The following is a 27,206-nucleotide window of genomic DNA, read 5'->3' on the forward strand; positions in this document are numbered from 1 at the left end:
AGCCTCAACAATCAACAATCAACAGCAGATAACCTAACCAACCGGCCTATAGTATAGCTACAAGCAGAAAGTCAAAAGATATGGGAAGACCACAACAATTCTACATGAAATATCATCGAATTTAAAATAATATGATAAGAAATCAAGGAAAACATTATTATCAAACCGATTACTAACCTTCCTTAATAAATTTAATCTTGGTATAGGACCGCGTGGCAACAATCCAATGTTTAATTTCTTTCCAGCCGTTAGAAGCCTGCAATAAGGAAAAGAACAATTTTTAAATATGTAATTAAATTATATACATCAGATAAAAAAGGACACAAGCGGGGATAATAAAATTAAAATTTGTTAATTACCTTTTTAAGAGAAAAAATTGAGCAGTTAGGTTAGTTATGAAACTCGACAGCGAATTCTGTAGAACCAGTGACCAGCTGGCCAAAGCCACCCAAATCAAACGAATGTAATGTCTGTTGAACATATGTTTATAAAAAGAAATACTGTACCCAAAAAGTTATTTATTATTGTTATCTATTATATTTATTAATGTCGATATATTTATTTATATGTTTTTATATTTATTACTTTTAATTATGCCACGTTTGTTACCTGAAAAAGACTTAAAGTGAATACCAGCTACCAAAACCAAAGAACCATTAGCAAAAGAAAGTATTGTACCTGATGTATAGAAAATTATTTATATTAAGACCTAAGAAATACTATAAGATATAAGCCCAGAAGTTTATGAATCGAAATTATTGTCTAAAAGGAATCATTTATGAGAATTATGAAATGTGTGTAGTTAAGTTGGCGGCCCTGCAAGCGGCGAATTTAAAAATTACTGTGTTGTAAATGTTGTCAGGAGGAGTGCGTTTAGAAGTTTATATTTATGATATTTTTATGTGTGTTGAGGAGGAGAATTTGTTATTGTATTTGATAAAGGTATAAAGGAGATGCAGCAAATATGTCTGCGATCTGTGATAGAAGTAGGAGAGTATAATTTATAAATAAAGTATAGTGTATATCAATGTATTTGAAGGGTGGGTTTTCATTAAAAACATTGTGATTCTCAAATATTTTGAATTCAAACCCAGGGGCGTGTGTAACATCTTAAATCTGGATAGATGAAAAGCCCTAACAGAAATAGTAATAGGTCTAAAAATAAAGTAATTGACTAATATCGCCAAGCAGATAATAATCAAGATAAGATAGCATCAGCTTGTTCTGGCTAAATGGTACAAGAACTTAAAAAGGATTTGAAGAAAGTTTACTACTCATAAATATATTATTTATAAAATATTTGAAGATTGAGGTTAGATAGATGTATTCACAGATCGGTGACCTAGAGATCGATCAAACCGAAGAACGTAGAATCTGACCAAAACCCCTTGGCAGAGCTTTATTGCATTCAGACGGTGTGCAATGTGAGAAAACACCCGTCCACGTGGCTAATTATTAGTTAGCATGGAATTAATATTAATATATATAATATTAACTAGCATGCAAAGAGCATAAATATAAAACCAAATAAAAATAATTTAATGTATTCAGGAAATAAGAGTTACCAGGCGCATGAATACCTAATAAAATTTGCATGCACCAATAGTAAAACAGCAGTTAATAGGCGGCAATTGTAGGCCAATTCAAAAATATTTATATATATTTATATAATTGTAGTAGATTTTGTGTAAAAATTTGTGTAATCTATATTATCAATATGGCTCGAATGCAAAGAAATTATTAATCATATAATCTAAGCAATATTTTGGCATTCTTTGTAAGATCTATTTGAATTTAATGGCGGAGGATTGAGATATTTAAATTTTATGCTAATTTGAAAGTCGGAAAGAGAATCTGTAAAACTTGAGAAGGAAGAACGAGCACTCGCCAGCCAGATGCCACCATAAGAGGACCCCAAATATTTTAGAGCGAAGTACCTTATTAATAATTTTGTAAAAGTTAAAGTTATAGTAAATTATTAAATTTCTTAAAAGACTTCGTGATGCTATTGTGAAGCAGAAGTCATTTTTCATTTTAATTAAATTTATAACCCCCTGGAGGAGACGATTCCGGCTACCATATTCCCGGACCACATGGAGTTGGATCGACATCGGCGGCTTACAAGAAGATTTTCGACACGTGAGTGATTTAAATTTGAATTTAGTGATGGGCGCCCTAGTGCTTCGAAATAATCTGATGATCAAAGCTAGCTCGCCGAAAGGGTTATTATAATTGAGAAATTAATAAGAGTAATACTTGCGCAAGTAAAAAATTAGTATTAAAGGTATTAATTGAAAGAAAAATATAGATCAATATTTTAGAAATTTCTATTTAATCAAAGAAGTACGAAATCTAGGCTATCAAACGTATGCATACAATATTTAATTTTTTGCAATACAATTGCGATAATTTATCATAGTTCTAATTCACTAGATGAATGGCTCTACCTATTCCGTCAGGTGCCGAATCTTACACCCTGAGATAAAAATATATATTCGATACAAATAAATCTACTAAATACTAGAGATTTTAATATATAGATATATTGGATTATTAGTGGCTAATTTATCAAGCTGATCTTAGAGCACATATTTATGATTGAATTATCCAAGCAGACAAGTATTAGCAAGTACATGTCACAGCTACATGCCAAAGAATGCATATGATTTCAAGATAAAGGCACATGGTAATGATTCGTGCCATAAATCTAGAATATAAAGTTAGCCTGTGATATTTTTATTGATTTCAAATATTGTTCTATTTTTATATTATATTTTTTATCGCTCTATATATATTTTTTGCCTCGACTGATCTTTGCATTATTTATGTAATATATGTGTAAAATTTTCATGGTGTGCAATTTATTTTATATTCCTCATCTCTATAGTATAAGTATCATTTATATATATATATTTATTATTATTGAATTACAAGAGTTATTGGAGAAGCCCATATCTAGGCCTATCAAGATTTTTTAAGACTGAATACTATTAGAAAACCACGCCCTAATTATATAAAATCTCATGCTTTACCGACTGATGCCAAGCAGGAGGCTAATCGTTATTTTAATATAAAGAATAACGTGACAACAGATATTATGTATCATTTGATGATAATGAAGTGTATCATCCAATGATACTCAACAGATCTTGTGTATCATTTGATGATAATGAAGCATATCATCCAATGATACTGAACAGATATTGTGTATCATGTGATGATAATGAAGCGTATCATCCAATGATACTCAACAGATCTTGTGTATCATTTGATGATAATGAAGCGTATCATCTAATGATACTTAACAGATATTGTGTATCATGTGATGATAATGAAGCGTATCATCCAATGATACTCAACAGATATTGTGTATCATTTGATGATAATGAAGCATATCTTCCAGTGATACTCAACAGTTATTGTGTTTCATGTGATGATAATGAAGCGTATCATCCAATGATACTTAACAGATATTGTGTATCATGTGATGATAATGAAGCGTATCATCCAATGATACTCAACAGATAATGTGTATCATTTGATGATAATGAAGCGTATCATCCAATGATACTCAACATATATTGTGTATCATGTGATGATAATGAAGCGTATCATCCAATGATACTCAACAGATCTTGTGTATCATTGGATGATAATGAAGCATATCATCCAATGATACTCAACAGATCTTGTGTATCATTGGATGATAATGAAGCATATCATCCAATGACACTCAACAGATATTGTGTATCATTGGATGATAATGAAGTGTATCATCCAATGATACTCAACAGATATTGTGTATCATGTGATGATAATGAAACGTATCACCCAATGATACTCAACATATCTTGTGTATCATTTGATGATAATGCAAAGCGTATTTTCCAATGATACTTTATTCTTTATTGATTCATACAATAAGTTCATGATAGAGGGAAAAAAAATAAGGTAACCTTGTGCTATTCCTCTCCCAAATTTAGATAAGGTTACACATAGTCCGAAAGTGGTTAAGTCTTGTAGTTGTTCAGTTCACAAAATTTTCAGTCCTTAATTATTTTCACAAAGTAGATTTTAAATTTAGATGCTTCAAAACCAAACATAGAAAAAATATTTCAAATTATTAGTCTATCACTAAAATAGAAAATATTCAGAAATAGAGAGAGAAATAAAAATCTTAGTACCCTTGTTGAAATATTTAATCAAAACATGTTTCGTACATTGATGCCATTTCCAAATCCGAAACATGTTGTGATTAAATATTTCAAAAAAGGGTACTAAGATTTTTATTTCTCTTTCTATTTCTATAAAAGTAGCACTATACAGAAAAGAGATAGAAAATATTCATTTATTAAAGAAATAATTTAATGATTGTAGCAACAAAAACATGTTTCCATAGTCGAATAATTGACTTAATTGAAGGTCAAAATAATAAATTTTTCAATTGAAAGTTGAAAATTGATTGGATCATTCTTTAAATATTTTAATAATTATATTCTTATTTTATTGCAGCCAATCGAACACTTTTATTGTTGGAAACATAAATAGTCATTTTTGTTTATTCTAATTTCAATATTTCATTCTATTGCAGCAAAAGCAATCGGTCTTCCAGAAGAATTCATATCAACAACAGCAGGGAGTAAAGGCGGGGGAGTTATACAGGTAGGCCTAATAATAATCCTCTCAAACTTCATTAACATAATATTAAGAAATGTAAACTACAAAATTAAAGTTCAAAACTCAGTCATTCTCCAGCTTTTGAACTACTATCTCCACATCGTAATATCATAGAGAAACAATAGCGTAAGTAGATATCCCATGGTATAGGGAATTTATGTCGCAACTTTTACTGTTATCTCAAGCCGATTACTGTCGATTATTGTTGATTTTTACTGTTTTGACCGGGTAAGAGTGTATGAACGGCACAATATGAGAGACTACCAGCTTGTGTGTTAATTGGAACGATATTATTTTATATCCTTCTCAGAGATTGGAAGGATGTTATTATATCCACAGAGAATCGACAATTATTTGTCGAAACACCGCCGATTTATGTAGTTACATCCAAATATTATATTATCCCAATTCAAATTGCATTCATTCCGTCCACCAATGAAATTAATAAAAAAAAATCGTTATTTAATAACCAATATTCTCCTTTCTATACAGAAAGGAAGTTCTAAACTCCCTGAATATTTAGTTTTACCATAGAGAAACAATAGCGTAAGTAGATATCCCATGGTATAGGGAATTTATGTCGCAACTTTTACTGTTACTCAAGCCGATTAATGTCGATTATTGTCAATTTTTACTGTTTTGTTGGAGTGATAGTGTATGAACAGCACAATCATTTGAGAGACTACCAGCGTCACACAGCTGCATAGGAAAGAACTACGTGGACTATCGGCTTGAGATAGCAGTAAAAGTTGCACATAAGCGCCCTTTACCATGGGATATCTACTTATGCTATCATTTCTCTATGGTAATATTCATTTCAAATTGGCGACATTGTAAATCAAAAAACGTGAACTCAATGTAACTGAATAATATAGTGTAAGATATTATGTAGCCTAATATTCATTTTGTAGTTAACGTTTCTTATGAATAACACCAACACTTTCCATTAAACCAATACTATCAAAAATTCGACTGAGTCAATAGGCCATATGAATAAAGTTGAGCATTTGCTTATACTTCTAAAATATGGAGCATTTGCTTCATTTTTTATGAATAAACGTGAGCAAAACCTTTTGCTCATGCTCATCAAAAAAATAGTTTGAGCATTTGCTCAAGAGTAAAAGCTTATACTCAAAATTGTATAAATAGACTAGAGCATTTGCTCAACTTTTGAAGCAAATGCTTCAAGAAAGGTGAGTCTAGTCTAGAGCAGCTTATCACCTTTTGCTCATAGTGAAATGGCACAACTAATTTGTATGAGGAAGAGAAAACTATATCAGATACGATCACAAACAATAGTTGAGAACTATAAAATTATTTTTAGATTCAACAATGATATATATCACCATTATCCCTACAAAAGAATAAAAACAAAAGATGTTATAAAGATAGCTATCACAAAATAGGAAATAGACATTTAAGAAGATGAGAGTGTAGACGATTATAAGAAGGCTATTGATATTATAAGAATATGCTGAAGATTATTATAGAGATGAAATTTTTTCACGCTATTATTTCAAAATTCTAAACTCAACTAACCTAAACTCTATTCATAAATAGAAAACAGAGCAGACGACGCAAACAGAAGCGGTGCACCCTACTTGCATATTTAGCGCTTCCGTGAGCTATAAAAACAAAGTAAGGCTACAAAAGCGAATCAGCTGATGAAAAATCTTTAAAATACATGAGCATTTGCTCCAAAGTTCAGGAGCATAAGGTAAGAGTATAAGGTAAAGCTTATTCATATAAAAATGAGCAAATGCTTTTGCTTCTACCTTTTGCTCATGAGCAAAACTTTATGCTCCATGCTCTTGCTCATGAGCATTTGCTCTGGTTTTATTCATATGGGCCATTGTCAATATTGTAGAACCGTTCCATAATTGAATAAAAACACAAATATTTTGTTAAATTCTACACAGTGTTATTCGGTACAAGACCATGGTTTCGTGACCACACCGGTCACATTTTCAAGTTGACTGGCGTACCGAATAAAACTGTATAAAATTTAACAACATATGCGTGTTTTTATTCAACAATACTATCAAATTGAAGTGAATATCACCACAGTATCCTATACTTTCTAGATGACCGAACGAAGTGAGGTCTAAGATTCAAGTCGACGGTTTGGCATTTCTCTTAATGTTCAAATGTTTATATGTTGCGCATTTACGGTGAAACGCGGTAATAGATTTTCATGAAAATTGACAGGTATGTTCCTTTTTTAATTGCGCGTCGACGTATATACAAGGTTTTTGGTAATTTTGCATTTCAAGGATAATATAAAAGGAAAAAGGAGCCTCCTTCATACGCCAATATTAGAGTAAAAATCAGACTATAGAATTATTCATCATAAATCAGCTGACAAGTGATTACACAGATGTGTGGAGAAGCCAGTCAGTCTATTGCTGTATTTCCATAAGGTCTATAGTTTCAATCAGGTTCTTGTGGATGAGAATACTGCGTGAGGTCTACTGTTCACAGAACTACTAGTATATTATTTCAACAGTTTTCCATAATTTCAACTATCATGCGACAAAGCAGATAGCGCTATCCTTTTCTAGCTCTCCAACGTTGCCAGATCTTTTTCTAACAATTTGGAAATAGAACTAATAAAAAAAATTATTAACAGTTACCATAGTTTGATATTTCTTGAAACCATGATTCATCACTGGAGTACAATAATTTTTCAATAATTGGAGCCTTTATTTCAATCTGAATATTGGTCACTTCTATTATTTACACACATTATAACAAATTTCCCTCTATTTTGCCTCATTACAACAAATTTTCCCTCTTTCATTTCCAGAGATCAGCAACTATTCTATTTCAATCTAAATATTGGTCATTTCTATTACACTCATTACAACAAATTTTCCCTCTATTATTTCCAGAGATCAGCCACTATTCTATTCCAATCTAAATATTGATCATTTCTATTACACTCATAATAGTAACAAATTTCCCTCTGTTCTGCCTTATTATAACAAATTTTCCCTCTGTTTTTCCCTCAGGGTTCAGCCTCAGAATGCATACTAGTTACAATGCTGGCTGCCAGACATCATGCCTTGGAATATCTGAGACAACAGGAGAAGGAAAACATCAAAAGCAGAAGATTAAGGAGAAGACGTCGCAGAAGAACAGATAACGGAGACTTACTAGAAGAGGAAGAGGAAGAAGAAGAAGAGGAGGAGGAGGAGGAGGAGGAGGAGGAGGAGGAAGAGGATGAAACAGGAGAACAGAGCAGACTCCTTCACAAGCTGGTAGTCTACTGTAGCCGAGAGGCGCACAGCTGTGTAGAAAAAGCTGCCAAAATTTGTTTGGTAAAAATGAGAGTTCTGGAGCCGGATGAAAGAGGATCGCTACGGGGAGAAACATTAAAACAGGTAAGACATGAATTTCCACATTTTTTCCTATTTCCTTGCAATATTGCAGGAACAATTTATAATTAAGCTAGCCGTCAGGCTCGCTTCGCTCGCCATATCCGTCTAGCCAGGGGGCTCCGCCCCCTGGACCCCCGACTGGATCGTCCAAAAATGAGATCAGCGGGCTCGCCTGCATTTTTCTTTTGAGCATGCTTCATTCCATCAGAAAGTCAAAGTACTGAGAAAACGCAGAAAAGCTTAGATAAACGCTGATTTTGGGCGTATCTTTGACGAAATATTAAAGTCACCTCATCACAAAACTTTTAGACCCTAACTAAACCTCTGTACCAAATTTGAAAATATTCTGTCTATTACTTGATGAAATAACTGAGAAAACGCAAAAAAACGCTAATTTTGGGTTTTTCTTTGGCGTTATTTCAAATTCCTTCTAACACAACATTTTTACACTCCAGCTGAGCTTCTGTAGTAAATTTGAATATTTTCTGTTCATTAATTTGTTCTCGATAAAGCTGAGAAAGTGCAAAAAAACGCTGGAAAACGCAATTTTGGGCGTATCTTTGGTGTTATTTCAAATTCCTTCTAACACAACATTTTTACACCCTAGCTTAGTTTCTGTACTGAATTTGTACAATTTCTGTTCATTTGTTCTTGATAAATCTGAGAAAAAACAAAAAACCGCTGGAAAAACGCTAATCATGGGCGTATCTTTGACGTTATTGGAAATTCCTTCTAACACAACATTATTACACCCTAGCTGAGCTTCTGTACTAAATTTGAACATTTGTTCTCGATAAAGCTGAGAAAACGCTAAGAAACGATGGAAAAACGCAGATTTTGGGCGTATCTTTGGAATTTTTCAAATCCGTTCTTAGTGCACCTCTAAAGGGCCAACTGAACATACCTACCAAATTTGAATGTTTTTGGTCCGGTAGATTTTTAGTTCTGTGTTTGAGTGAGTCAGTCAGTCAGTGAGTGAGTGCCATTTCGCTTTTATATAATTATATAGATTTAATTTTGGAAATATGAATTTAACTTAGTAGATTTTGAACAAATGAGAAGTTGGGCCATTCAATTTTAGGGCTACAAGTTTTGGTTGTAGGCTGATACCATAGAGAAAAGATAGCATAAGAAGATATGACATGATTTGTAGAATTCATTCAAAGTTTGGGAATTTTGTATCAAATTATGGCGTTGTGTATCAAGTAGAGATGATACTGTATCATATTAGGTTGATATTGTATCATGTGTGGTGAAAGGCTGATACACAGTCAGCTACACCGTTGCACACTAGTTGGCAATTAGTGAGAAGTTACTGGGTTTGGAAGTTTTGTATCAAATTAAGGCGTTGTGTATCAAGTTGAGATGATACTGTATCATATTGAGTTGATATTGTATCATGTGTGGTGATAGGCTGATACACAGTCACCTACACCGTTGCACACTAGTTGATGATTAGTGAGAAGTTACAAGATTTGGAAGTTTTGTATCAAATTATGGCATTGTGTATCAAGTAGAGATGATACTGTATCATAATTTGTTCATATTGTATCATGTGTGATGATAGGCTGATACACAGTCAGCTACACCATTGCACACTAGTTAGGGAGAAGTTAGTAGCAGTTAGAAGATGATTGTTAGCGGTTGGGTTCTTGCTTTTAAATGGAAATGTGTTGGTGATATACAGAGGTTTTTGATAATTTTAGAATGAAATATATGATACTGGACTTTCTGAAAGCAACAAGAATTTCACTAACTGAAAACAAGACGTACTGAAGTCGCATATCCATGCTGATTCTTGATCAACTGGGATCTTGATGAAGTGAACGTCACTCAACATTGTAATCTTCATATATACGTCTTAGAAAAATGAAATCATTATCCTATTTAGGACTTTTAATGTAACCTGAATTTGGGAACAAAATAGTACAGGGTATCCATAGTTTTCAAATTGTAAGGTGTAAATAAAAGGCATTTATCTATCTATCTAGTTTTCTCTCCTGATCTGTGGTTTTTTGTAGAAAAAATGAATAAACTTGATTCAATTCAATATCTTATTTACAGGCAATGGACGAAGACAGGGCAAGAGGTCTAACACCTTTCTATGTGTCCTGCATCATTGGATCAACTGCATCCTGCACATTTGACAACCTTGAGGAGATTGGAGCTGTCTGTCGGAATCAGGAAATTGACTCGAGTCAGACTCAAGTCAAGTTCCACAGTCAGAACCAGACTGGAATCAAGTGCCAGAGTCAAAATACAGCCAAGTCTAAAAGCAGCCAAGATTGCCAGAGTCACACTCCAGAGATCAGAGTTAACTGTGAAAGTTGCCAAAATCAGATGAACGGCATCTCAAGTCAGAATCTAATCAATTATTGTAGCCAAGAAATTGGAGACATGTGTCCAAGCAAGCAAAATGGGATGCTTAGTGAAGTAAATGAAGTCAGTTGTCAGAGTGAAGAAAGAGGGAAGAATCAACAAGAAATGAAGAGTCAGGTGAATGGAATTTCAAGTGAGAGTGAAAACATGGGAGGCAACTGCCCAGATTGTCCAAATCAAGAAACCAGAGTTCTAGTGAATGGAATTGCAAGTGAGGAACAAGACATCAGCAACTGCCCAAATTGTCAGAGTCAAGTAACCAGAGGTCAAGTGAATGGAATCTCAAGTCAGGATCAAGATACGAGTGACAGCTGTCCATGTTGTCAGGATGAGGGAACCAAACTCAACTACCCAAATCATCACACCGGAATAATCAGTCCAAATCAACCCCAAATCAACAATCACTCCAAATCAGCAACCAGTCCAAATCAGTCCCAAATCAAGGCCAAATATCAAGAAAGTGCAAAAAATTGCAAAAGTTGCCTAGTGAATGGAATCTCAGGTCAAAATCAATCAAGATACAATGATTGCCAAAGTCAGATGAATGGAATTGAAAGTCAGAACCAATTCAAATATCCAAGACAGAATCAATCAGGTGGATCAAATTGCCAGAATCATTCGACTGGAGGAATCACAAGTCAGACTCATCAACAAAGGAGTCCAAATCGATCAGGTGGATCAAATTGCTTGAATCATTCGACTGGAGGAATCGCGAGTCAGACTCAAGGACATAAAACTGGTCCTCCGGTCTGGATGCATGTGGACTGTGCCTATGCTGGAAGTGCCTTCCTGTGCCCTGAGCTGAGACCACTGATGGCAGGCATTGAATATGCTGACTCAGTCAATACCAACCCCAACAAGTGGATGCTCACATGTTTTGACTGTTCCTGTCTGTGGGTCAAGGATAAGGTGAGTTGTTTTTATTATGAATTCAATTTCTCCTCTAATAAAATTTTTATTTGTTATTGATTCATACAAGAGAGTACATCATAAAAATGATAGGGAGAGAAAAATAAGTTAGCCTTGTGCTATTCCTCTCCCAAAATTGGATAAAGTTACACATAGTCCAAAATAGTAGTCCAAATCTTATAGTTGTTCACTTCACTCATCGTAACACATAGAAAGCAACTGTGCAACTGTGAAATTCAGATATGTGACACATAGCCCATGTAATTCCAACAGGAAAGAGTTTTTAGTTTTGAGGTATGTTTATCTTCATGGAACTGCAGCTGATGACCAAGAAAGGATACCATTGATTGTTATGGAAGTGAAATTATTGTTGAACAATTATCGAAATAGCAATCTCTCATTTATTGCCATTTGTTATGAAAGTATGAATTCATCAACAGCCTACCCATGTGTGAGCACTTCCATAAGAATGTATTCTGTCATATTCCATTATTGTATTCTGTCTTTGCCATCAGCTGCACATACCTGAGGATGAACATACATCAAAATCTGAAACTGTTTGCTATTGGAAATATGTAGAATGTGTCACGTAACTGACACAACAAAAAACTAGAAGGCAGCTTAAGAGAACAAGAATTACAGTCTGAGTCCTGTAGCTTATGCATATTGGCAGAGGGCCACTAGACTACAATACTATCCATCCAAAAACATTGAAAAGTTTTGAAAATGTATCTTTCCATAAGCACCAGATGCTCTTCTGTATCTTCTCAAAAGCAACATGTTGCATCCAAAAAGATACACAAAGAGCTTTAATATGTAACTTTCCATAAGCAACAGATTATCTTTTGTATCTTATCAATAGCAATGTGTTGCATCTGAAAAGATACACAAAGAGCTTTAATGAATCTTTCCATAAGCAACAGATGCTCTTTTGTATCTTATCGGAAGCAATGTGTTGCAACCGAAAAGATACACAAGGATCTGTAATGTTTCTTACCATAAGCAACAGATGCTCTATTGTATCTTCTCAAAAGCAACGTGTTGCATCCGAAAAGATACACAAGGAGCTTTTTGGAGTTAGGTCCTTTTAGCACAACACAGCCTATCAGCTGACATTCGTTCAACATACTCTTTCCATTGTTGGTGATACGTTGCAACTCTCTCATTCATGAAGAATCTCTGTGTGTAGGGAGCTTCCTCCATCTAGGAATCTAGGGTCTCTAAAGCCTAATGTTTTTGGAAAGCTGTGAATATTACCCCGCGAAACATACCTTGCCACTATGCCATTTCAAAGTCATAGATAAATTGCAACTCTCTCATTCATGAAGCATCTTTGTGTGTAGGGAGCTTCTCACATCTAAGGATCTAGAGTCTCTAAAGCCTGATGTTTTTACAAAGCCATGAAGAGAGATCCATCAAGGGTCATCTAGGGATCTAGAGACTAGTAGTTCTGTGATCAGTAGACCTCACACAGTATCCTCATCCACAAGTACCTGATTGAAACTATAGACCTTATGGAAATACAGCAATAGACTGGCTTCTCCACACATCTGTGTAATCACTTGTCAGCTGATTTATGATGAATAATTCTATAGTCTGATTTTTACTCTAATATTGGCATATGAAGGAGGCTCCTTTTTCCTTTTATATTATCCTTGAAATGCAAAATTTCCAAAAACCTTGTATATATGTCAACACACAATTAAAAAAGGAACATACCTGTCAAATTTCATGAAAATCTATTACCGAGTTTCGCCGTAAATGCACAACATAAAAACATTTAAACATTAAGAGAAATGTCAAGCCGTCGACTTGAATCTTAGACCTCACTTCGCTCGGTCAATAAGGGTCTCTGAAGTCTGATGTTTTTGCAAAGACGTGAATATTACCCCACAAACCATACCTCGCCTATATGCCATTTCAAAGCCATGGAGGCAAAGCTAGCTATGGGACACATGCTGTACCTTGAAATAACAAGCATTAAAGTAAGTTCAACTACTGTACATTATAGATGAATAAATCAAATCAATTTTGTGTTAACAGCTGCGCCTAACCCGCGGCATGGACGTGAACCCCATCTACCTGCAGCATGACTACGATGATCAGCTGATCGACTTCCGGCACTGGCAGATTCCGCTGAGTCGGCGCTTTCGCTCACTCAAACTGTTCTTCCTGTTTCGCAGCTACGGCATTCAGGGCCTACAGAACTACATTCGCAACCACATACAACTGGCCAAGTACTTCGAGAGCCTTGTGTTGAAGGATGCCCGCTTCGAGATTTGCAATGAAGTCAAGGTTAGTTGTGGACTAGGGTCAAGGCTAAACCAATGTTAAACTAAAGTTGTAGTTGAACTGAGGTTGACTGGGGGTTAAACTGGACTTAAGCTGAGTTTTGCTATGAAATTGAGGTTAGTTGTGGACTAGGATAAAGGCTAAACAAATGTTAAACTGAAGTTGTAGTTAAACTGAGGTTGACTGGGGGTTAAACTGATGTAAAATTTAAACTGGGGTTAAACTAAGATAAATTTAGACTGGAGTTGAACTAAGTTTGTAGTTAAACTGAGATTGAACTCAGGTAAAAGTAAAACTGAGATTAAACTAAGCTTGAAGTTGAACCAAGGTTAAACTAAGCTTGAAGTTGAACTGAGATTAAGGCTGTGCAAAGGCTAAAAATAAACTTTTTACTCGTGATATTTTTCAAAGTTTTTCGATTTGTATATCATCAAGCTATCAAAATGGAAAATATTTTTTTTTCGATCATTACTTTTTGAGATATGAGTGACTGAAGTTTGAATTTTTGGGACAGAACATTTCAAATTCGGTACGATATAAATCCATGAGATTTAGAGGATGGATTCATCATGGTATTGTTGATCTAGTAAAACAAAAATTTTCTGAAAATATCAATTTTTGGAAAAGTTATTCAATTTACCAAAAATAACTCAACTAAAAGTAAAAGTAAAAGTAAAGTTTTTAGTAAATTGAATAACTTTCTCAAAAATTGATATTTTCAAAAAAAAAATTGTTTTACTATATCAACAATACCATGAATAATCGATCCTCTGAATCTCATGAATTTATCTCTTACCGAATTTGAAATGTTCTGTCCCAAAAATTTAAACTTTAGACGCTCATATCTCAAAAAGTAATGATCAGAAAAAAAATGTTTTCCTGAGAAAACTTTTTCATTTTGATAGCTTGATGATATACAAATCAAAAAACTTTGAAAAATATCACGAGTAAAAAGTTTATTTTTAGCCTTTGCACAGCCTTAAAGTTGATATGAGGTAGACTCAGAAAGAATAAAAAAACAAGAATCAAACTGTTGATTATAAAATTTCCCATTATTAAAGCAAATATTTATTTGATATATTATTAAAAATGTTCAAATCAATTTCCAGTTGGGACTAGTCTGCTTTCGACTGAAGGGCCCTGACCTATGGACTCAGGAGCTATTGGCCAAAATAAACGCCTCGGGTCGCATCCACATGATTCCCGGCGTGCGTCGAAAACGCTACTTCATCCGATTTGCAGTCACATACGAACATGCCAAGGAAGAGCACATACGTGAGTGTTCATTCATTTATTCATAAGCCAATTTATCCTTTATCGTATTACAAATTTGATACATATAACTCAATTCCGTATCAAATCCCCCACTAAAATTGATAGATAGATAAAGAATTTATTTTTTACAATTTTTGTACAATTTTTGTACTGCAATAGGCTACAAGATATACATTTCATTCTCTACCATCGTACAACACAGTATTGAAAAATCTGGTGTGGTACACTCACACAACTTTCCTTGCTCATTGATCTATAAGCCTCATTAACGAGGATAATTTAGGGAATAACATTATGCCGATTGGCAGCTAAATAATTAAAACTACGATTATACTATTGTGATTGTGTTCAGAGTACATTTTCCTTTGTTTGAATTATGAAATTTGAGGATTTTTTAAAGTTGTCAAAACAGCTGTTCTACAAATAAAATATCGACATGTGTTCTTTTGAATAAACTGCTCTACCTACCTACCTCACGCACGAGAAGGAGGTTACAAAGTAAATTTCTCAGGGATGGGGTGGACCCCCTGTTAGTTTCCCAGGGAGGAGACTCATGCCAGTTAATAGAACTGATAAATAACTATACAGGGTATGAATTTGAAAAAAATCGGTCAAGTCATTTTTGAGAAAATCGTGATAGAAATTTAACAAAATTAATTCTTCTCAGGAATATTACGGAGCTCCTGCAATTTTCCCAGAAATGAGACTCATGTCAGTTGATAGAGCTTATAAATAGCTATCTAGGGTATAAATTTGAAGAAAATCGTTAGAGCCGTTTTCGAGAAATCCGTGAAAAACATGTTTTTTTAGCCATTATCCGCCATTTTGAATTGAATTTCTTATTGTCGGATCCTCATGGTATAAGGACCTTAAGTTTAAAATTTCAAGTCAATCGGTTAATTGGAAATAATGGAGTTATCGTGTTCACAGACACACACACACCCAACACCCAAAAATAATGTTTTTGGACTCAGGGGACCTTGAAACGTATAGAAAACATGAAATTAGGGTACTTTAAATTTTTTTGGAAAGCAATACTTTCCTTACCTATGGTAATAGGGCAAGGAAAGTAAAAACAAATGAAATAACAACTCAAATTCGATTAGCTTAGCCGAAGCCGTCAGCCAGAGTTCAGTAGTTTCTACTATCTAATCTCGATAGAATCTCCCCTCCCCCCAAAGTAATTCCGATTCTACTTTCTAACTGCTAACAATAACACTAGACAAACCCCAAAACTATTATCAAAAGCACAGACGTAAGCCCCAGAGGGTTCCTCATTATCTGTTTTAAATTTATCATCATTTCAATCTTGAAGAAAATTTGATAACAGCGATTGAAAAGGAATATTCCTCGAATCATTTGCCAACACACTAAAATTGATACAAACAACTCATTTCCGTATCGAATCCACTACCAAACTTGATACAAACAACTCACTTCTGTATCAAATATCCCACCAAACTTGATACAATCAACTCACTTCCTGATACAAACAACTCATTTCCGTATCGAATCCCCTACCAAACTTGATACAAACAACTCACTTCTGTATCAAATATCCCACCAAACTTGATACAATCAACTCACTTCCGTATCGAATCCCACACCAAACAATTCAATTTCATATTAATTTTGATACAAACTCGTCTTCCATATTGATACACAAATGATGTCAATTTCCTACTCCATAGGAGGTAAAGGGATTCTTAAGGGAGGTAAAGGGAGCTAAGGGAGATAAAGGGAGGTATAAGGCAATTCTTTCCTTTATTATAGACTAGCAGGTAACCCGTGGTCTGGAAGGGACTATTTTAAAACTTGACAAACTGAAGACTTGATGTAATGAAATCTTGAAGAATTGAAAATAGGCCTATAATCATCTTTGGTTGATTGAGAATCTATATGCAAAATTTCAAGTTAATCAGTCCAGTAGTTCAGATGTGATGATGCGTCAAACATAATTTTCCTATCCCATACATGCATAAGTCAGTTCTTTCCATTATTATAGTATAGATTATTATTAACATTAATTTCATTAACACTAATATAAACTAATAATTCTCCCAACAGGCTACGCATGGAAAGTGACATCCCACTACGCTGACACCGTTTTAGAGAAGATGACAACCCCGGTTGCGGCCACACAAGGCGTTCACACCACGCCACGGCCCCGCCTCTCCTCACGCCAGCACTCGTTCACACGAGGCGTTTCGCGTGACGTCTACAAGGCGCGGTCAACCAGCCTCTATGACGGCGTCAGTCCGATTCCAGTGGTGGATGACAATGATGATGACTTGAATAACAATGTATTTGAGGAGGCGTTTGCTGCGAAAAGTGTTTAGAAAAAAGGGATAAAAGTGTCTGAAACGAGGGAAAAAGTGTCTAAAATGGGGGAAACAGTTGTATGAAATGAGGGGGAAAAGTGTCTAGAATGAAGGGGAAAAATGTCTAGAATGAGGGGAAAAAAGTGTCAAAAATCGGGGGAAAAGTATCTGAAATGAGGGGGAAAAGTGTCTGAAATGAGGGAAAAAAGTGTATGAAATGAGGGGAAAAAAGTGTCTGAAATAAGGGGAAAAGTATGTAAAATGAGGAAAGAAAAGTGTCTAAAATAAAGGGGAGAAACGTATCTAAAATATGGAGAGAAAATGTCTAAAATTAGGGGAAAAAGAGGGAATGTTCCTATAAAATCTGCTGAGCAGACTCCTATGTTATTTATTTTGATTACTATTTATGCTTTGAAAGCAGCTTCATTTCATTTTGTATTTAGTCTTAAAAATTAGCTTAGCCTCGTTTTGTATTATTTCAGCTTAATTTTGTTACATTTATGTTATACTAATCATTGTATAATTTATATAATCCACTTTCGCATATTATATAGGCTAATTTTGTTCCAGTTTTTATTGACAATCTTTATTGGATTACATTGAATGTTCTTATTTTTTGCTGAGGGTGATGAGCACCACATGAGCACAAGGCTTGTGCGTGGGTAATTGAAGTAGTTAATGTGGATCTAAAAATTAAATGACAGATTGATTGATTAAATGGGAGATTAGTATAAATTATGATCATAATTAAAGTAAGATTAGGATGATTATATATCAAGTAGTTGATGAGAATCTAGAAATTTAATGAGAGATTGTATGATTGAATGAGAGATTAGATTATTTAATGATCAAAATTGTATAATGAATGATTGTAAATCGAATTTTAATTTTTTTCACTTTTTGTGTAGTTGAGAAGTTGATATTGTGGTAATTATTCATATTGAATGAAAAAGACTAAGAAATTGTCAAAAAAAAACACTGATTTATTGATAATTAGAAAGACCGGTTTCGGTTATTACACCATTGTCAATCTCTGATAAACAGAAGAGTGTCTGAATGAGTGTTTGAGTGATTGTTTATCAGAGATTGACAATGGTGTAATAACCGAAACCGGTCTTTCTAATTATCAATAAATCAGTGGTTTTTTGACAATTTCTTAGTCTTTTTCATTCAATATGAATTTTAATTATTAAAATTGAATGAGAGATGGATGATCCTACAGCTTTAGGTGGGTTCCAAAGCATTGGGAAGCGAGTTTAATGTGGGATATAGTTGACAAAATTTCACTATTATTATAAAGATTGTCCTATTTTCTCCTCAAATTATTTTCGTTAGGTACGCCTGACAAATTAACATAATATATAACTAAGTTCTCATTCATCAAGTACTTTAAATTAATGCCAATTTATGTACATAGTAATTCTTTCAAAACTTTTAATTTGATCTAAAAAGTGTATTCCACTCTATTTTAATTCATTTTAACAATTATCATTTATTTATTCATTCTATGCATACATGTCACTGATGGTATCATTTAGTAATTCACGTCTTAGAACTAATAATTAATAATCCAATATATTTATACTGGAAATTTGTTTTGTATTCATATAACAAGCTATAAACTTATAAAAAAATGTATACTTTCAACATTTTTGAAAATGTTTTTGATATGTATCATCACAGAAGTATTAGATAGTAGTAAGCTACTACGGTAGTAATATGAGCTTATTATCTTATAAGAAATAGAGGATATAAAGTAATAATATAAGGATATAAATTTATAATATAAGAGGATGAAAAATAATTTATTTATGATAAATGTGAGTGTGTTTTTTATTTATTTAATAAAGTACGATTAGTTTCGTTCAACTTTCAAAGTGTATTAATTTATTTTTAATTTGTAACGAAAAACCTTATAGTGAATTACCCGTTCTAATGACAGTGGAGAAAGACAGGAAAACAACATTGCCGATCCTCTGTCTTGCCAATGCCTTCTATAGAGAATAGCTGATACCAGTATATCAAATTCATTTATTTTCAAATTGTAATAAAAAGCATTATAGTGAGGTACATGTTCTAATGACAGCGGATTGACTGATTGATTGAGTACTTTATTTATGTAGATTACAATATATACTGGCTTATACACTTATATACAATAGCTTACAATACAGCAAAATTATAGATGAATTTACATAATATAGACTAAGAAAATAACTATTGAACTGTATATGATATGAAAAAGCAATTTGTAATATAATAACTATAGATAATAATCATATTGTTATGCATCTACATAAATTGGCGGAGCTTTGGACATATCAATGTCCATTCTTTGGGAAGAATATTAAAAATATCCTCCCCACTAACTCTCTACCAAAGAGAAAGATAGGAAAGCAGCGTTGCCCATACTCTACCTTGCCAATGCCTTCTATAGAGGGTAGAGTAAAGATACCGTTTAATAGATTCCTAGATACCTAGATTATTTGTCTCTGATAGCTAATACCAGTGTATCTCATGAAACATTAACTCTTCATTCTTGTTTAAAATAACCAATTATATTCAATTCTTCAAGAAAATATATTTGTCAATGATTAATTAAAATTTTCATAGTGGGGAAAAATATTTTGTTAGTTAATTGTATTTCTAAATGGTTAAAAAATGACCTCGGAACCTTGCAGAGCTAGAAAAGGATTAAATTTACATGGCAGAAGAAAATATTTTGTTAGTTAATTATATAGGCTATCTCTCTAAATGGTTAAAAAACGACCTGGGAACGTTGCAGAGCTAGAAAAGGATAGCACCATCTGCTTTGTCGAATGGTAACAGTATCATTGCTAATCAAATACTGTCATATATAACGTGGACCTCACTATAGAACAAGAACAACCACAACAAGATACAGTATCAACTCAATGATACAGTATCAACTCAATGATACGGTATCAACACAATGATACAGTATCAACTCAATGATACAGTATCAACACAATGATACAGTATCAACTCAATGATACAGTATCAACACAATTTGATACAGTATCACCACAAACGATACAGAATCATCTCAACTCTATACACAACCCCATGATTTGATACAAATTATATTTTTATTTGTAATTTCTATTCAAGAGTAGCCCTAACAAGATAGAATAATTTTAAGGCAAATCCCCATGTACATTCTTGAAACAATATTGCTTGTTATCTTCAATTTATAAAGATCAGTTTTTATAAATACAGTGTTATATTATAAGTCGAGACAAATTCGAATTCAAAATGCCAACTTATTATTGGCATTATCGAAGACAAAATTAGGGAGGTGACTCAGCACAACATTAAAACAAATAATAGATTATTACAAAACGAACACTATTAGATCCGACTGAAAATAGATCAAACCATTCTATGAATGAATCAACCGCTATTCATCCATCGATTCATCGGGGATAAATTTGGAAAGATGAAGTTGAGGAGGAGAGGAGAAGTAAGAGGAGGAGGAGGAGGAGGAGGAGGATGATGATGAGGAGGATGATGATGAGGAGGAGGAGGGAGATGATGATGAAAAGGATTAGATTGGAGTTCTTTATTTATATAGTTTGCAATAGGAGGAGGAGGAGGAGGAGAAGGGAGAGAACGGGGAAGAGAATGAGGAGGAGGTGGAGGAGGAGGAGGAGGAGGAGGAGGAGGAGGAGGAGGAAGAGGAAGAAGAGGAGGAGGAGGAGGAGTAGGAGGAGGAAGATGAGGATCAAGAGGAGGAGAAGATAACTATGCCATTCAGAATGTGTTAAGTGAACTTGGCTTCTACTCTCTCTGAATTTTATTGTTATTAGTTAATGCTCCATTAGCAGAGAAGAGACAATAAAATTAGTTAGAAGTAGAATAAAGTGAAAAAGGTGAAACGTCGAGAGTTCAAAGCAGAAGAAAGAGATACAGAAGAAAAAGAAGAGATGACGAAAGAGAAGAAGAAGGAGAAGGAGGAGAAGATTGATTGATTAGCAGAGAAGAGACGTTGAAATTGTTTGAAGTAGAATAAGGTGAAAATGGTAAAACGTCAAGAGTTCAAAGCAGAAGAAAGAAGGGGCAGAAGAATAAGAAGAGATGACGAAAGAGAAGAAAGAAGAGAAGAAAAATAGGAAGAAGGAAAGGAGAAGAGTAAAAGAAGGACCTGTCACAACACGAAAATATTTTCTTGTTTTTGACAGAGCAAACCGATTTTCAATTCAAGAAATTTCGTTAAGAACCACAAATACTATATCAGGATTTTTTGCATGAAATTATGCAAAATTCAACTGCATTAAATTCGAACATATTTGAACGGAATGAATATGTAGTTGACCAAGCGAAGTAAGGTCTAAGATTCAAGTCGACAGTTTTGCATTTCTCTTAATGTTTATATGTTGCGCATTTACGGCGAAACGCAGCAATAGATTTTCATGAAATTTGACAGGTATGTTCCTTTTTGCGCGTCTACGTATATACAAGGTTTTTGGAAATTTTGAATTTCAAGGATAATATAAAAGGAAAAGGAGCCTCCTTCATACGCCAATATTAGAGTAAAAATCAGACTATAGAATTATTCATCATAAATCAAATGTCGAATAGATTATAAATAGCATGCCATGACGCGTTCAATTCAATATCTCTATGTAACTTGGTGAAGAATCAGCTGCTGTGTGGACTATTAATTGCATGCCTCATTGAATGCGATTTTTATGCACTATTAAATGAACTATTAATTGCATGCAATAACGCATGCAATTAATAACTAGTAGTTCTGTGAACAGTAGACCTCACGCAGTATTCTCATCCACAAGTACCTGATTGAAACTGTAGATCTTATGGAAATACAGCAATAGACTGGCTTCTCCACACATCTGTGTAATCACTTGTCAGCTGATTTATGATGAATAATTCTATAGTCTGATTTTTACTCTAATGGAGGCTCCTTTTTCCTTTTATATTATCCTTGAAATGCAAAATTTCCAAAAACCTTGTATATACGTCGATGCGCAATTAAAAAAGGAACATACCTGTCAAATTTCACGAAAATCTATTACCGCGCTTCGCCGTAAATGCGCAACATATAAACATTTAAACATTAAGAGAAATGACAAACCGTCGACTTGAATCTTAGACCTCACTTCGCTCGGTCAATAAAACTGAAATAATATAGTATTGTCTCTCGACCTTTCTCTGCTTTGAACTCTGCAACTGACCTGTTGCCAGTATGTCATGAAGGAGATTAGCTTTTAATGTTAGCATTTTTGATACACCAACCCCAACAGCTATTAGCCGTTTTCACACCGATATCTCGCCGACACGACATACAGACAAGATTTACTCTGATGGACAGTATAAGAGGAGGCTATGGTTTAAAACTGCGCGAGGTCTACTGTTCACAGAACTACTAGTATTACAAGAAATGACGTAAGAATTTGAAGTAAGAAAGTTAGACCTACAACCGAGTTTAAAAATTTGATGGAAGGTTGCATGATTGAACGAGTTTGTTACAAAAATTAAAATACAAAGTTGAATTTCCTATTATTATATATAATTAGAATTCCACTCTGAATCATTAGAAAAATAAGTAATAATCCTTGTAAATTATTGAGAAATAATTGATTTCACATGGATTTCACCTGAAGTTTAAGTACTTGGTCAAACTTGAATTTATAGGTTATGTTGATACTCGACATTCCAGGTAACAAATTTCGTTTCCAGATACACAAAACCCAATCATAACAATGAAATAAACAATTTTAATACTTGAATAACATGTAACAATAGTTGAAACAACAATTTTTCAAAGGAATAAAATCAAATAATACTTTGAAAATCCACTAAACCACATGTACGTTGAGGTTAGAAATTGTGACACCAGATTTCAAATAAAACACAAGAATAACTCACCAGATAGTTGAATTTGGTTGCAGAATCGATTAAAATTGTTGTTTTGTGATCACTTTATTTAAAACCGCTTTTTAAAACACATTTTTAATGTATAAAACTTCAATTTATAATTGAATATTTACAACTCAGCTCTTGAAGTGGTTAATGCGTTGCCGTTGAGAAGGAAAAGAAGTTCATAATCTGCTCACTAGGAGCGCCACGTACTGGGTGACTTATAGACCGCGAGATATTCAAATTTTAGATATTAATTTTTAAAATTGCATACGTTTTTAAAAATGATCTTCACGATTTTCCCATTATAAAATATTGATATTCTGTTGAACTTATGAAATAGAATTTTGAAAATGTTTGAGAAATGGCTTTGACATTGCAGATTTGATGGGAAACTGGTTATTGGACTGGAAATGCAAATACTTTCAGTCTATAATAGCACTGAAGAATACTATATCAGCGTTGCCGATTTTCTGCCTTGCCACTACTATGGAGGATAGCTGATGCAGTGAATCAGATCCTTGTCAGCAATTGCAGTTTTGAAAGTATAGGTTATGTTGATACTCGACATTCCAGGTAACAAATTTCGTTTCCAGATACACAAAAACCAATTATAACTATGAGATAAACAATTTTGATACATAAATAACATGTAACAATAGTTGAAACACCAATTTTTACAGGAATAAAATTAAATATTACTTTGAAAATCCACTAAACCACATGTACGTTGAGGTTAGAAATATTGTGACACCAGATTTCAAATAAAACACAAGAATAACTCACCAGTTAGTTGAATTTGGTTGCAGAATCGATTGAAATTATTGTTTTGTAATCACTTTATTTAAAACCGCTTTTTAAAACACATTTTTAACGTATAAAACTTCAATTTATAATTGAATATTTACAACTCAGCTCATGAAAAGGTTAGTGCGTTGAGAAGGAAAAGAAGTTCATAATCTGCTCACCAGGAGCGCCACGTACTGGGTGACTTATAGACCGCGAGATATTCAAATTTTAGATATTAATTTTTAAAATTGCATACGTTTTTAAAAATGATCTTCACGATTTTCCCATGATAAAATATTGATAGTCTATTCTGTTGAATTTTATGGAATAGAATTTTAAAAGTGTTTGAGAAAAGGCTTTGTCATTGCAGATTTGATGGGAAACTGGTTATTGGACTGAAAATGCAAATACTTTCAGTCTATAATAGCACTGAAGAATGATACTATAACAGCGTTGCCGATTTTTTGCCTTGCCACTACCATGGAGGATAGCTGATGCAGTGAAGCAGGTCCCTGTCAGCAATTGCAGTTTTTGAAAATATAGCAGTGGCATGGGGATCTACAGCTCAGGCAAGTGTGTACACAGTCCTACGAATAATCCAAAAAAGGCACTTGGAACAATACTGAGAAGGGATATGATTGAACACTGCAGAGCGCTTTTCATTCAGCTTTTACTCACAGTCGTCTCACTATACATTTTATGAGGTGACAACATATTGGTCATGAGAACATGACCAAAATTGAGGGGTGATAGACATGACCATAACACCAGAAATAGAACCGACATTATTGATCTCCACCAGCACAGACTTAGTTAACTCAGCAAATTTGAGGGTTAAGTGTAAGAGAGGGCCGACTGCGCCCTAACTTCGCCCTCCTAGATCAAAAATAGAGGCAGTCATTCAATTCAAATCAAATCGCCAACCTATTCAGGGGCCTGACTCTTCAACCTTCTGCCAACGGAGCTCAAGACCATACAGGACAATGGTATCTTTGCCACGAATCTAGAAAACTACCTACCTATGAGGCTCTACTTGAATATATGGATGACCACACTTACCAACAAACCATGAATCCCTATTGATTGGGAAGAGAATCCAACGATTCCCGGGTCAATGACCATGGAGAAGACTAGGCCAACAACAATTGGTAAAAAGTCGTAAGACCCATTGACGGCTTAACTTGTAATATCGGGGACCGAGCTTCGCTCTGGAGTACAAGAGCATAAAAAATGTATTACGAAAGAAGAAATTATAATAACATTCATACAGAAATGTTCTATCTAATCACAGTAAATTGAGATTAATTCCCAAAGGAAAGGCAAAAATTTCCCTCACAAAGGCCCAGTTGCACAAAAGCCGGTTAGATTTTAATCCTGATTAACTTCACGTGAACCAAGTCAGAGAGAAGACCATTTCAAAAAGATGGATCTACTGGAATTAATCAGGATTGAAGATTACCCGGCTTTTTGGCAACCGGCACTAAGTACCTGATTGAATGATTACAAAAGTTCAACAGCTGAGTCATAATTTTGACATAGTTCCACACACATGAACTCGCTCACTCACTTCCATCACCAACAGACGACGAAATAATTATTATCAGCTGTTCTTCCAAGGATGATTAATAATTATCCTTTTGATGTCCTTCAGCGAGTTTTCCAAGGGATGAGACCTATAGTGAGGTCCACGTTATAATGACAGTGAATAAAGATAGAAGAATAGCGATGCCGATTCTCTGCATTAATTAATCATATTTCTACACTGTCAAAAACATAATTGGCACCGTTGTGGATCTAGAAAAGGATAGTACCACCGGCTTTGTCGAAAGATAGACAAGGATAGCAAAACCAAAGTTGATCAAATACTGTCATTATAACGTGAACCTTACTATAGTTCAATCGAATCTTTATATTATAAACCTACTATGTTCTGAATTTCGTGAGAATCGTTAGAGCCGTTTTCGAGATCCGGTGAAATAAAAACATATAACATCTGAACATACAAACAGAAGTTGCTCGTTTAATAGTATAGGATATTCAGACGACGAGGTGGAACCTGCCCGCAAGGGACTCCCCACCAACAAAAGACATACTACGAGTTTACTTTTCCCTGCAGTCGAATTTGGTACAGATCTCTAAGTAATTTGGTACAGACGTATACAGAGACTATCATGAGTTGAACAGCAATATTCTGAAAGCCTGTAAAGAGATAAAGTTTATCTGAAATCTGAAATTTATAAGAATCATTCTCACCTTCTTATAATATATTTTCGCCAATCCAGTCTTCAATGCATCTGAAAGCATTGACTGCTTTCCATTGATGCTAGAGATTTCAGGTAAGAGATGTTTTCTTCTGAAACTGAGACTTGACATAGCATTAGTAGGTAGATGGATTGCGATGGGCTGACCTTGGGATATCATCAGTTAATTACTTACTTCATAAAACGGTTGGTAAGTTAATAGTTGACTCAATAAAAATTCGAGTAAGTGAAATCATGGAACGGTTGGTAACTAAACAGTTGACTAAATTAATAATGGATTAATAGAGTGAAATAACCACTGGCATAAGATAACTCTTGTTCGCCAGTGGGAGTAGGAGATAAGATTATCATACACTTAACTTGAATAAAAATTCAAGTAAGTAAAAGATTGAGTACGTGAAAAGTTAAGTGGGTTTAAATTTGAGTACCGTTCAAGTAAGAGGTAAGTAGTATTTAAAGCTTAAGATAGCATGAGAGATCTTAAGGTGCGTATAGATTTACGCGCCGCGAACATGAGTAATTCACTTTTAATCAGCTGATGCCAAACTTTTTATATCTGTATCTTACCGTTTCTGTAAAAATACAGATATAGTCAGCTGATTAAAAGTGAATTGCTCATGTTCGCGGCGCGTATATTTGTACGCACCTTTATATGTACTTTCATCAATTCATACAATAAGGTAGCTTACATCAACAAAATGATAGGGAGAGAAAAAATAAGGTAACCTTGTGCTATTCCTCTCCCAAATTTAGATAAGGTTACACATAGTCCAAAATAGGTTAAGTCTTGTTTAGCTCTTCACAAAATTGAATTTAAGAAGTTGAGAGTTGAGTAAGTGAAAAGTTAAGTACCGTTAAGTGAAAATTAAGTTAAAGCATTTTTGAATAACATTTATATGCAATTTGAAGGTCAGCTAGTCATCACAATCCATCTATATAGAGCACCAACAATAAACTATACCAGATGCTTCAGAAATATGGTTGTTGAGATCTAAATAGAAACAAACTGGGGAATATTATGA

General features: G+C 34.1%; 2 protein-coding genes across 4 annotated transcripts in view; one reads left to right on the top strand and one right to left on the bottom strand.

Moving 5' to 3' along the window:
- The window catches only part of LOC120354157 (tyrosine decarboxylase-like), a 52,160-nt gene extending 33,057 nt beyond the window's left edge, over positions 1 to 19,103 (top strand). For both annotated transcript variants that reach the window (XM_039440493.1, XM_039440491.1), the window contains exons 4-9: positions 4,592 to 4,662; positions 7,689 to 8,060; positions 10,122 to 11,345; positions 13,389 to 13,640; positions 14,747 to 14,912; positions 16,980 to 19,103. In XM_039440493.1, coding sequence (XP_039296427.1) covers positions 4,592 to 4,662; positions 7,689 to 8,060; positions 10,122 to 11,345; positions 13,389 to 13,640; positions 14,747 to 14,912; positions 16,980 to 17,251 — 2,357 coding nt within the window. In that variant the 3' untranslated portion in view covers positions 17,252 to 19,103. The remainder of the gene's footprint in view (positions 1 to 4,591; positions 4,663 to 7,688; positions 8,061 to 10,121; positions 11,346 to 13,388; positions 13,641 to 14,746; positions 14,913 to 16,979) is intronic.
- The window catches only part of LOC111051900 (nucleolar GTP-binding protein 2), a 140,445-nt gene extending 116,369 nt beyond the window's left edge, over positions 1 to 24,076 (bottom strand). The window contains exon 1 of one of the 2 annotated variants that reach the window (XM_039440497.1): positions 23,921 to 24,076. The gene's annotated coding sequence lies outside the window, so the exon portion shown is untranslated. Of the gene's footprint in view, positions 1 to 23,143; positions 23,290 to 23,920 lie in introns of those variants that run through there. The other variant, XM_039440496.1, reaches the window with a different exon arrangement.
- Positions 24,077 to 27,206: the final 3,130 nt, after the last annotated feature.

The sequence above is a fragment of the Nilaparvata lugens genome, chromosome 14 (genome assembly GCF_014356525.2).
Source record: "Nilaparvata lugens isolate BPH chromosome 14, ASM1435652v1, whole genome shotgun sequence".
NCBI classification, from domain to species: domain Eukaryota; kingdom Metazoa; phylum Arthropoda; class Insecta; order Hemiptera; family Delphacidae; genus Nilaparvata; species Nilaparvata lugens.